At 34.9% G+C, this 13,279-nt stretch overlaps 1 protein-coding gene across 2 annotated transcripts; it reads right to left on the bottom strand.

Moving 5' to 3' along the window:
- Positions 1–473: 473 nt before the first annotated feature.
- Positions 474–5,759, bottom strand: LOC104093310 (protein RER1B-like). Of its 2 annotated transcripts, none has more exons than XM_009599043.4 (4): positions 5,529–5,759; positions 3,943–4,313; positions 896–1,076; positions 474–774 (listed from the first exon to the last, which is right to left on the bottom strand). In XM_009599043.4, exons 2-4 carry the CDS (start codon positions 4,290–4,292, stop codon positions 724–726), a joined length of 582 nt encoding a protein of 193 aa, XP_009597338.1. In that variant the 5' UTR covers positions 4,293–4,313; positions 5,529–5,759; the 3' UTR covers positions 474–723. The 2 variants fall into 2 exon arrangements, with proteins under 2 accessions (XP_009597338.1, XP_018625346.1); XM_018769830.3 differs by having other exon boundaries at positions 3,943–4,406; positions 5,529–5,720.
- Between the last annotated feature and the right edge of the window lie 7,520 nt (positions 5,760–13,279).

The raw sequence follows: 13,279 nt of genomic DNA, 5'->3' as shown, positions 1-13,279 counted from the left end.
ATTTTTGTAGATCCATAGGAAACGGCATAGTGACCAATACTCATCGCTTCGCTATGACTTTCGGGTTCATTTTATGGCGTTTCTGGGTCATGCAACACGAATTTGTGATTATGTCCACTTTTTTGTATTATACATGCTGACTTTGTTCTATTTTTCAATTAAATGAAAGGTGCTTGTAATAATATTAAATTAGAAGAGATGATTTAATTTAGGGAAGAAAAAAAAAATAAGAACTACGATACTAGACAAATTGACTATTGAGAAACAGGAAGACAATATATGATTGCAAAATATTACTGCTTTACGGGCTGATTGCCTAGTTTTTTCATGCCCGTGTTTATATACATAGTTTTATGTGTGGGGATAATTAAACTAATGCAAAAGAGATCCTTTGCCATTTTTTTCCTGTCTTCTGTTGCAATTTGCAACCAGAGTAGAACATTCGTTTTATACGTGTCCCAAAATTAGAAAAATTTCAGCAAAGATGATAACTGGGCTTCTTCTTCTTGTTGTCAGCAAAGATGAACGCAAAGCTGGAAATTTAACAATGGAAGGTCACTAAGGAACTAAATTTTCAGACTCCGTATTCAGGTTAGAGTTTATGCAAGTACAAATCCCATTTAACTAAAAAAATATGTAGCAACTCCATCTATTTTTTCTTTTCTTTTCTTTGCGCTTTCGACTTTCTCCTCTTTCCTCCATTTGGTCTAAAACACAATCAGTTTACTCCCTTGTGCTGCTGCCACTTCCTGATGGCCTTCTCCCTGAGTACTTCTGTTACAATAACAAAAAGGAGTCTTTATATATACTCTCACCAAATGAGACTAGTAACATTGACAGCAAGAACACTATTTGGAAAAATACACAAAAAGAACTCATTTGCTACTGAGTTCACCTGCTTTCCAAGGTTGAATGGGATGTATTTGTATCTGATCATGTGCGTAATTTGCCGCCTCATTGTAAGGACGAAAAGGACAACCCAATAGCACAACAGTATAGGCCAGAATACAGGAACATCAAATAGGGAGAAGAAAGTCATGACAAATGCCACACAGAAAGCCTTCGTTATGGCATACCTGAAGAAAACAGAAAAAGAGAGTAGACATTAACACTCGAAGTTAAAAAAAAAAAGTAGTAGTAAACAGCCTGAAATAGATGCATCAGAACCCATGCTATCTCCACTACAGAATGTAAAACGCAGAACAGTAATTCCCATCAAGTGGCAAAAGCACCAAAATACTACTCCATCTTGTTAAAAAATAGAATTCCTAAAAGCGAAAAGCCTGAGTGAGCTCTCTAACATTTAAATATTGAAAGATAAACTATATTCCTATATGTTTATCCTATGAAAGGAGACAAAACCAATAAATATATAGTAATCTGGAGATTAGAAATTTGATCTTCTTCTTGCCAAGTTCATCATTCCCCACCCCTAACACAGAAAATATCAGGAAAGGACAAATAGGATCCACGGAAGTTGAGAAATAATTCTCCTCCTTTCGATTCCTGTTGTTCATGTGCACAGCATCATCCCACTAAAAGGTGTAGATCCACATTATGCAAAAACCATAATTGGAAGCTTTAGCTAACGTTTTTCTAAAGCATGCACAAACGAAAATAAATGGTGAAAGCTTTAGCTAACGTTTTTCTTTTCCAAGGGTGGCCCATAATTTCCCTTTAGCTTATTGTTCATGTAGTCTATAGTTGACTGACAACTGCAACGGGAGGCTGATGTTGAAAAAGAAAAGGAAGAGATACGTGATGATTTCAGAAAACTATAGAAGAAACAATAACCCAACTTGTTATCTAACAAGGTGGAGCATTGAGGAAATTATAGAAGAAACAACCCAACTTGTTGATTCTGGAAAGGTGACTGAAGACTTTGTGAAGCAGCACCACAAAGAAGTAACAACAAAAGATTATAGCATAAGGTACAAAAAGGAAATCGAAGAGTCCAAGGCTATCATGAGCTTAATACATGTTCCCCTAATAAGTCCATAATACATTCACAATCTATAAAAGGGGATTCTAAAACCAATTCCCTTCTGCTTCCTAAAGAGCCCATATCTTATGGGAAACAAAAGCAAAGCTCATAGTCAGTCCACTTTAGCAGAAGAAAATTGGACATCTTTTTCTTTGAGGTCCTCGTACGCAAAAGGCAGATGGATCTCTGGTTCAACTGTGTCAAGGATCTTTGAAGTGCAGATATTGCCTAAGTACCTTTTTTTATAATAAGTCAAAGCACCCCCTAGCACACAACGGTGTCAAAAGTATATACGACATTGTTGTATGGCTCAACCACAATTGTTTAACCAGTTATCCCTACTATCAAATAATTAGGGGGGGGGGGGGGGGGGTTTACCCACCAAAACATGTAAAAATGCAGCCCGATGCACTAAACTCCCACTACATCCGGGGCTGTCTAATCTACAGAAAAACAAAATTGAAGTTGTCACAAGCTAACAATAAATACAATATGGTCAAACATCCTCTTCGGCATTGCCTACCTTGAATCCCTATATGTAACCCCCGTGACAGCATCCTAGGAAGCCCACAAGCAAGTGCAGAAGTTGCTAGGAAGTTATCTCAATGTCCTATGACAAGGTCGCCTCCTAAATAGCTTCAAGAGAAGTTGACTGAGCTACATCGAAATAATAAAGCTTCAAAAGGATGAAAAAAGAGCAAGAAAAGAAGTTGATTAATCGAGTTCGTTCGGTCACATGGTCACCGAGTAGGCGCTCACGGTAGCTCAACGTCAATCTAGAAGTTTTATTTCATGGTCTTTTTGGTCTTTTTTCGATTTTAGCCCTAGTATAAATATAACTCTTAGACTCATTTTTCATAACTTTTGATGATTATTTTGCCATTACTAAGAAAAGAAAACACTTCCTTCGTTCTTGATTGAACTCTTGATTTTCCCAAGGTAATTTAATTTCTTATTAAGATTTCTTCTTGTTTTAATAAACTTGATTTGTTTACTATTCTAATTCCAACATTCTTCGTTTTTTTACATGGGATTGTGGGGTTGAATGGCTTACGGTCTCTATGCCGATTATCATGTTAGTTTCATTCAACAAATATCTTTATTTGCCTTAATTTGCAGTATTCTTTATTTGTCAATTAGTTTCAATTGCAAGCCCTAGAATTTATAATTAGATATTGCATATGTTTTCGCCTATGCTATCAGTTGGTGTTAGAGCTTTGGTCTTAGAGTATTCCAATCCTCAGAATTTTCTAGGGATTTATAAAACAAAATAAAATTAAAGAAACAAAAAGGTTATACAGTAAATAAAAAAAAATTTAAAAATACTATTGTTGCTTCAATCTTGTGATTGCTTTACTTAATTGATTTGTAATAGATCGACATTTTTCACTTAAATTAATGAAGTACTTAAACGCAACATAATATATTACTCCATTTTCTTTTTTCTTTAATCAGACACCTTCTGATGTCAAATTACTTAACACGTTCAGTGTAAAGTGTTAAATAAGGTTATCAGACAACCCCTATCATACCAAAAAAGATGGACAATAGGATGGAATCAAACACCAAGAACCATACGGTCACCTAACTGATACAAGTTCATATTGACTTATACCAGGTAACACTATAACAATAAAAAACACCTGAATATATGGCCATGCTACATTCCAATGGAAATGAAAATAAACAATGAAATCTGTTACCTTTACACAAGACATACCAACTCAAAAGTTTCTAAATGTCAAAACACACATGACAGAAATTTCTAATGCGCATATTTACTACTCCTAATTTATCAGGAAAAGGAAGACCAATTGAAACAGCAGACAAAGCAAACTGAGCAAATTCTGATTATAGAATATTCCAAACCATCAATTCAAAAGAAGAATACAGAAAAAATATGACAACTTTTTCTCCATTTAAAAAGAAATCACATACATACAGCAAGAAACTATTACCAGAACTTGAACTCCGGAAGGCGACGAATGAAAGGCTTGAACTCATCTGAACCTTTAGTTGGCAACATAGCTCCATCAGAAGGTTCCAGCTCAGGATCAACAAGAGGCGATAGGAAACCAATCAGCAGATTGAGTATGTAGATACCCAAACCATATGTAACAATGTAGAATCCTTGAACATAATAAACCCGAAGAGCATAAAGGAATGCTAGGCCAACGGTTCCAATCCACCTATAGAGTGCATGAGGAGTGGTTTTATCTAAGTAATACTGGAAAAGTTTTGAAAGCTCAAGCCTTCGTTGGTTCAACGCTGCAGCTGCTGATGCACCACCATCTCCAACACCCTCCATAAAAATTCAATTTTGACGATCCTTGAAATGCATATAACAATGGGATGAGATCAGCGAGGGCAAAACATCATCTTACAAACAACTAGAAATACATAATCAAGCATAGTGGACTAACTGCCAAAGGAAACAAAAAAGTTAGGAATCTTAATTCTATTACTGCAAACAAAAGAACTTATAGGAAGTTACAATAAAGCTGAAGGCGTATACTGCACACTGTCATGGGCACTCATTATACAAAAAATGACAATCCGCACATTCAACCGTTTGCAAGTTATAAACTCCACCAAGAAGACTAAATTTCCACTTCATTTGTGTTGGAAAGAAAATGGACCTAAATAAAGCAGAATGGATGTAGAGGATTCATATAGCCAACCTAGTTATAGATACAGTCGTAGTTGATTGAACTGGAGCTAAAATATCGAGCAACTTGAGGTTTAGAGCACATTCACTTTCCATGTGACTAATGTTGAAACAGAAGTCAAGAAAATGAAGCAATTTGCAATCTCAGATACAAATACATTTGAGTGCCCACTTAGTAACCTAAAACGACAGTCTCCACACTACCAAAACTTAGGGGCAGTGTTCAAATCTCAGCAAAGCCTTGCCCGCCCCCCCGCCCCCCCGCCCCCCCGCCTTCCCCCACACAATACACAGCCCCGCCCCTCGCTCCATAAATTCTTTTGAAAAATCTTTTAAAAGCGAAGTTAGTACCCCTAAAATCAAGCTCCTTTGCTCAGGAGGAATTGAAACATTTGAACAAACCAAACAAGCTGGAGCACAATGCATATATCAGTTACCCATTTTTATAGAGTACTCAACCCCCCCCCCCCCCCCCCAAAATTTTCTTCACCTTAACATTATACACAGTGAAAGCTTCAAGCAAACAAAAACTCATATACAGCATCAACTAAAATCAATTCTGAGACGGCCCGATCAGACAATAGAAACATAATCAATATAATGAAAAAAATTAACAAAAATTAATTATGCCCCAATCCCTATTCAGTTGGGGGTCAACTCTATGAATCTTTTGTATTCACTCCACTCTATTCAAGTACTCTAATTCATTCGAACACTAAATAATTTATTCTTTAAGGCAAATTACGGAATCTTCAGAGTGTGTGTGTGTGTGTGTGTTCAAATTAGGGATTTTGCAATACAGATAACAAAGACTAAAGATAAATAAAATTGGGGTTAGATAAAAGGAGAGAAGGCGGAAAAAAAGACGATCCTAACCTGTACTGACAGTAGAGACGTGAAGAGAGTGAATTTTTGGAGGAGCGAAGATACGATTGGATCTTAATAGCTGCCCGACGAGCGCAGAAATTTCTCTGTTTCTACTCTTTGTTGGTGACGACTGACGAGAAATGGGATATGCTTTGCTCCTTCGTACTATTTAATCCATTTTCTCGTGTCAGTTCTCTTCTCCCCCTCTTATTTTTCTTTTGCGTGATGTAAAATAGAGTTAAATAAATTGCTATTTCTGTATTAATTTATATGGTAGACTTTCCTTTTTTATTTGTCTCAAAAAATATTATTTTATTTAATAATAATTAACTTTTAAAAAAATTATTTTACCTTAATGAAGTAATACATAGTTACACAAGTATATACTTATAACTTATTTTGGACGTAAGTTTTTAAAGTTTTTTTTACTTAAAAATTAAATGGCATCACACAAATAGGGATGGAAGGAGCAGTTGAATAATAGATACGGAGCTCGCCCTATTTAAACTTCACATAATTAGTGATTTTCAGTGTTTTAAAAGGCGTGGGTGTAAGACGGGGCGTTTTACATATGCGTCAGCGGGGCGTAAGTCCCATAGTTATTTAATTTTTAATATTTTATAAAATAATATAATGACAGTTAATATTTATAAGCAGGTAAAATTGTATAAAAATTGAAGAAAACTATATATATGTGTGCTCCATCCCAACACAAAATTAATCAAAACAATCTATTATACGTTACTTACAAGCACAAGTAATTTGAGTCTAAAAGAATAAAGTTTTCTATATGGAGGAACAAAAAAGATGATTAACCTGCAATTCGAACTTTGAATTTGCTGCTTATGAAGAAAAATGTAGTTCTCTTTCTATTTGTAAAAAAAAAATTAAATATTCGTTGCTTTTGGGAGATATTAGCAGACTAGTAGACAAGATAAAAAAATTAAAAAAATCATGAATTAGGGCTTAAATCAATAAAAAAGATCTTTACTTTTAAATTTAATACTTTTGAGTTCCTTTTTAAACCTTTTGAGTAATTACCAAACTAATTTTTAAATTGGGGCTTACTCCTTACTAAAAAAATGCGCCCCGAACTCCCGGGCGTACGCTCCGAACGCCCGGGCGTACGCCCCGAACGCTCCGGCGTACGCCCCAAATTGCGGGGCGTAAGTCTCAAGACCATCGCCCCGGGGCTCGCCCCAGAAACGCCTTTTAAAACAAAGGTGATTTTGTTCTTACTTCACTAAAATATTTTTGTTATAGTTGACAATCAACATAAACTATATGTTAGTGTTAAATTGGGCAGTGATTGCAATAAAAGATAAACTATACAATATAAACTGAATGATTGGAGTATAGAGGAGAATGAATCAATAGAGAATTCATAAAACTAACGTCGATTAGTTTGAGATTTTGAGGTATATATAGATGATTAATTTAATTGATATATATTGAGTTAACGAGAAGAAGGAAACGTAACTAAAAGTGGTATATTAGAAAAACTACTCAGATTTAACTAATGATATTAACTAGGTTCAAGTTGTGACATCTTGATTCTTGACCATTAAACTATTTAGGATAGAGATGAAACTATATGAATGATCGGTGCCATCATTAAAACTGGTATCTCTATTTGCGCATGTTGAAGAAAGTATTTTACTAGTGAAATCGTTCAATTGACACGTATAACTGTTTCAACTAAGATTGTGCTATAACGATATATGTATTACAACTTGTGTATAACTAGCTTATGAACCAAACAATGTCGAGCAGAAAACATGAACGGATTTTAAATCTTCATTCACTTAAGTGTCTATATATTCTACAATAATGCCAAGTCACCAAGTTAAAATACCGCCAAAGAATGTGTTTAGAGAAGCAAATGGAGTTGGCAAAAATTAAAAAACTCTAGATACTTTTGAAAGCTTAATGCTCTATCATGTGCCACCTAATTTTGTTCCTGGTTTTAAATACTATATATTGTCCAGGCTAGTGTCCCTATGTAATAACTCTTAAATAGTTTTGTTTAATAAATATGTTCATTACCAAAAAAGAAATTGCAACTACATATCTCGTACCTCTTAAATTTGGCAATATCATAACCACATCCTTTCTAATTTGAAAAAACAATAGCTACATGTTTTGAACTTCACTGCGAAGACATTCCCTGTGCCCTGGATGTCAAAGGGAGAGCTTAATGAAGCATTTGAAGTACAGATTTGAGATATCCTCTTTATCTTGTTATAGAATATACAAATGCATGTACTTTTAAATGATTTGCAATTTGACCAATTTAGAAACAGCTAAAAGGAGAAATTTCTTTAGAAGATGATGATATATTTACAAAAGTATTTGGTGCGAAAAAATGGATATCTCTGTGCATCTAACTCCAAAAAAAAGCATTAGCAAAGATTTTAATGGTAGACCGACAAGGTAGAACTCATAAAGCAAGTATAGACAGTTAAAACATCAGCATATAAGTGGAGCTTACACACACTCGTTAGCTTCTTTTTTTAGTTGTTTCTACTTGCTTTATGAGTTATACCTTCGTTGGTCTATCACTAAAATATTCGTAAATGCTTTTTCTTGAGGCCATATGCACGAAGATACCCAATTTTTTTCTGCTCTTGAGTACTTTTGTAATATATAGGGTAGGCTGCCTATATTACACCCTCTTGGGGTAGGGTCCTTCCTCAAACCCTATGACGAGTGCAAAATAGGTGTATAAAACTTAGGCTCGCTAGTCAAAGATAGTATAGTATTAAATCATCTCCACGTGGATTGGGTTAAACAATGTTCTAATAAATCTTTAGCTCAACACTATCCAGGATAATAAATCTTTGATTTATGTTATTATCGACTACTAATAAAACTAAGATTATTGATTGTAAGAAACTAATGGCAATCTAATGACTAAGTAGCAACAATTGAATATCAAGATGAGAAGTAAGGGTTGTGACAAGATATGTGATCAACTATTATTTCGGGTAACTTTGTGTTAAGTTCACTCTTAACTTATATTGCCTCCTTTGATTTCAACAGATGATTAGGCTACCTTAGGGATTCAAATTCTTCTTCCGAATGAATGAGAGTGCCCTTAATCAACCTAATAACATGTCCTATGAACATATGCACAAATACAGTGAATGAATGATCTTTCGAAGAACGCCTCTCGACTATTCTTCTAAACTGGGTTAATTGATAACTCTCTAAACTCTTTCGATTACCTATAAGAGGTGTAAACTCAACCCAAACAATATGGCACAATGCAAATTGCAGCAACACTTCTCTTTCGATTAAAGTAAAATTACAATTAGCCTTGCAATTTAATTAATAACGCATTCAATGAATTCGTGCAATTAACAGAGAGTAAAACCGAAAACAATAGTTAAATCACGACATCCGTCAATAACCCTAAGAAATATTACTCCATAGTAGAGAAGTTATTCATCACAAGAGTATTAGAAGAACAAGAAGACATTACAATTCCCAAAATTAAACAAACTTCCGTATTGAATGAATTGGATCAAGTCTTTTGCGTCTTTGTTGCTTCCTTCCTTCTTCTCTCCCAAACGTTCCTCTAAAAATCCCCCATACCCTGTTTTTAGACGAGCTGGGCTTCATATAGGTCAAAAGGAGTCGCCTCCGAAATTATAAAAATAGGCTTGGGAAAAGTTTCTGGAACTGGACGTGCACAGCCGCGCACCTGGGCCTATGATCGCGCATATGGCCACGCACTTCTGGCCGTGTACTGCTTCATTTGCGCGCTGGAGGGGTCTCATGCGCGACCGTGCACCTAGGTGAGCCTTTTGCTCGCTCTTCGTTTCTCCCGTTAAGTGCACTATTGTCTGTTGATCCCCGAACACGATCTCAACTTAATCATTGGGCTTTTACTCAGACTTCAAAGCTCCAAAATAGCTCGAATTAGCTCCACAACCTCATCGTAACTCGGAATCGCTCCTACAACGCATAAAACACACACTTAGTGCAAAATAATACCATTTAAAGCTCATACACTAGTAAAGCGCATCGAATTAGAGTGTAATTAATGGCCAAAATACGCAATTATAGCATACCATCAATACCCCACACTTAAACCATTGCTCGTCCTCGAGCAATCAAACTACACTTCATCTAAAATACGATATTTTTCAACAACTCTCATGACTCATCACACGAAGACTCTTTAAAACAGATTAAGTACAATATCGTATCATCTTAACCTCAAGATTTGACTTAAAAGCACCACGCATTATTTATAACCCGCTCACTTACTCTAATACAGAGGTCAAGTATTACATTTCCTTCATGAATTCAGCGCCCTCACGCTTTAATAAAGAGTAGTTCCACACACAATAAACATTAAGAACAATTAGGAACTCAAGATGGGCAGCTGTAAGCACGTAATTTTTGACCCGCGCAACTTTTAAAAATAGTATTTTAAAAATATTTGTTTATTTTCATTTTTAATAGGATTTCAGTCAACTTTTAGTTTTAATTTTAAAACATAAGTTTGAAAATACAAAAATAGTTCTATAACATTTTTTTAGCTTATTAGTATTTTATAATATTTATAACATTAATAAAAAAAATACCAAAAATATTTTTATTTTAATATATAGTTCACCTTAATAATGTATTCTTATTAACTAAGATTAATTAGTATATTTTGATAGTATTTTTATTTTTATTTTTATTCAATGAGAAAGAATTGAATTTGGGCCAATTGGGAGCTCATTTTCGAATTTTAGTGGCCCAGTAAGACAAATGTCCATTTTTCACAATCTCTTTTAGCCCAAATCCTTTTCTCACCCATCAAAATCCTCCCTTAATTATAGCCATTAATCTACTTTCATCCAAGGGCCAATATTCACTCCCCACTACCATATAAAAACCAAATTAACACCCAAAAACCCTAAGCTAATTCCCCCACTTCAGCCACAAGAGATACACACAAAAAACAGAGAAAAGAGAGACGAGTACATCCTTCAGGAGATCTCCAAAAAAGGGAAACCAGCCGCACACCTTAACCATTTTTTCACAGCACCCAACTTTTTCCCTTTCCGTTTCTTTGGAGTTTTGAGAAAGAAAACCAAAAATGAATAGTTTGCTTTGCTGGTAAATCTCCCGATTTCAAAAATGGAAAGAAAACATTCACCCCTTAGTTTAGTTCACAGTTGATGTAGTCATCTCTAAGAAGAAAAATAAAAAATGGAGTGTAGCATGAGGTGGTTGTATTTGGTTTATGCTTAAGGAGTCCGACGTATTTCCGTCACCGTTCGCGGTTCACGGTTCCAGCTCCCGTTGCCGTTTCTATTGTATGGTCCAGATCTGATTCGCCAGAGTTTATTGTAATCAAACTCATATATTGAAGAAAGCTACTTAAAGGTCCCTCTCTTCTCTGTTCTTATTTACATTCTTGCTTATATGTTGAATGATCTGAGAGCAAGATAAGTGCCCTTATGTGATTAGTTGTTAAATTAGGGTAGTCTTAAAAGCTCTTAAAAAAAACCAAAAGTATTAGAATTTCTTTTCTTATATGCATATATTATTTTATAGTTCTTCTGATAGTTTATAGTAGTATATTTTGAAAATTTAATTTTTTTTGTTGGCATTCTTCCTTTTTAATAATATATCAGTAGGTTATTTCCAATAGGGTTTAAGGTTTTCTTTGGTCGTCACATTTAGGAAAAATATTTAATCTCATAGATTCTGCTTTTAATTCGTATCTCGCAGTACTATTTCCTTTAGTTTTTGGGATCTTTAGTTTACTTATTGAGATGGTTTGAAATTTGTTAGTTTTGGCATGCTTAGGCCGTTAATACTCATAAACCTACGTAGCTGCTTTAGGCGCGATTAATAATAAATCATTGTGACTATGGGTACGGTTCCCGTGGCATAGTCATGATACATAATTTCAATTTGGGTGTGCATTTCATGTGACTCGACCATAACTTCAAACAATAATAATTAAAATTAACATGTTGTAAATCGCCGGTGCGTTTCACGTGGCGCAATTCATAATATGTACAAAAACAAGCGAGTGCGCGACATCGCGGCTTGTTTAAATAAATTCCATAATTGTTTTAAATAATTAAAAATGGCTAGAAAGTTTAAAAATGCACAATAGGTTTCAAATATGTAATAAATCAGATAATTATGCCAATTATTAATAGTTGAGCGACCGTGATAAAACCATGGAACTTAGGAGTGCCTCACACCTTCTCCCGGGTTAACAGAATTCCTTACCCGGTCTTCTGTGTTCGCAGACCATAAATAAGAGTCAATTTCCTCAATTTGGAATTCTAAAATAAACCGGTGACTTGGGACACTACAAATTATCCCAAGTGGCGACTCTGAACTGAATAAATAATCCCATTTCGATTAATGTCACTTTAATTGGAAAAACTCCACTATTCCCTCGAAAAAAAGGAGGTGTGACAGCTTTGGCGACTCTGCTGGGGAAACAAACCCAGAACTTCTGGTTCAGGGTTCAGAATTCGAGCTTAGATGACTATTATACTTGGCTTTTACTTATTATCTGATTTTTATGTGTTTGAGCCCAATGTGCTAAATGCCTCTTTTTACCGCTTTGATATTATTTGGACTGTATATAAACTGTCACGAAACCCTTCTTCTCTCTGAGTTTTCTAAATCTTCTGGGAAGTGCACGCTGGCGTGACTTCTTTTCTGTTAATGTCATATCCTAATTTAGAACGAGGATCGGATCAGTTACAAAGCCGGATGGCCTTTTGGTTACCGGTACATTGCCCCCCTCCCCCTCTCCTGGCTCGAGTTGTCCGCTCAGGTGAGCCAGGTCTAGAACAACACACTTTAGAATTCAAACCTAGAATAACATAGCCCCATGCCGGATCCCTAGTAGGAATGTTTGTCTGCATCACGTGCATTTGACCTTAGGGACTCAACACAGGGGTTGGGTCCGTCTAGGACTGGTGTACCCAAAAATTAAAAAATCATCCTGATGTATTTTACGTGCTACTTGTGTATTCATTTGCTTCGGCTTGTATGTTGACCGGTTTCTAGAATAGGGAAAGAAAATCAAGAAAAAAAATAAGAGTGATGTAGGTATTTGAAACATTTCGAAACTTTGCCGAAATTTTGAAAAAAGAGAGAGAAAATAAGCCAATGCTTTCAAAAGTCATTCTTTCCCCTGTTCCGTCAAAACTGACCGAACTACACGGGTCTGATTCTCACCGGATGTGAGATACGTAGGCAAACCTCATCGGTTTCGGCCCACAATTTTTAAAAAGATCCAAAAATATTTTCCTTTATTTCCTTCTTTAGAAAGATCTTTCTTTGAGACACCATTTTTTTAAAATAAAAATCTAAAAATATTTTCTTTTAATCTCTTCTAAAAATCCAAAAATATTTTCATTCTTCTTCAAAAGTTTTTATTTCGAAATTTGAAAAGAAAATTCAAGATTCAAAAAATATTTTCTTTTTTAGAAGTCTTTCTTTCCTAAATTCAAAATAAAATTCCAAAAATAAAAAAATATTTTTTTCTTCTTTCCGAAGTCTTTCTCCGAAAAATAAATAAAAAATTCGAATTTCAAAAAAAAAATTCTTCTTTATAATTCTTTCTTTCGAAAATTAAAAAAAAAATTAAAATCCAAAAAAAATAGAGTTAGTTTATTTACTTTATTCCTGATTTTCCTGAACTACGCAAGATCTGATTCATGTTCCCACATGATACGTAGGCAACCTACATCGGGTTCAATCGAATTATTTTTAAAATTAAA

This window comes from Nicotiana tomentosiformis, chromosome 10 (genome assembly GCF_000390325.3).
Source record: "Nicotiana tomentosiformis chromosome 10, ASM39032v3, whole genome shotgun sequence".
Taxonomy (NCBI): domain Eukaryota; kingdom Viridiplantae; phylum Streptophyta; class Magnoliopsida; order Solanales; family Solanaceae; genus Nicotiana; species Nicotiana tomentosiformis.
Note: the sequence above shows the minus strand (reverse complement) of the source record. Positions and strands in the feature narration are given on the sequence as shown.

Coding starts and splice junctions, on each gene's coding strand:
- LOC104093310 (XM_009599043.4), bottom strand. CDS start 4,292: ATGGAGGGTGTTGGAGATGGTGGTGCATCAGCAGCTGCAGCGTTGAAC. Junction 1,077..3,942: donor CTTCCGGAGTTCAAGTTCTG/GTAATAGTTTCT, acceptor TGTTTTCTTCAG/GTATGCCATAACGAAGGCTT. Junction 775..895: donor CATTCAACCTTGGAAAGCAG/GTGAACTCAGTA, acceptor TTATTGTAACAG/AAGTACTCAGGGAGAAGGCC.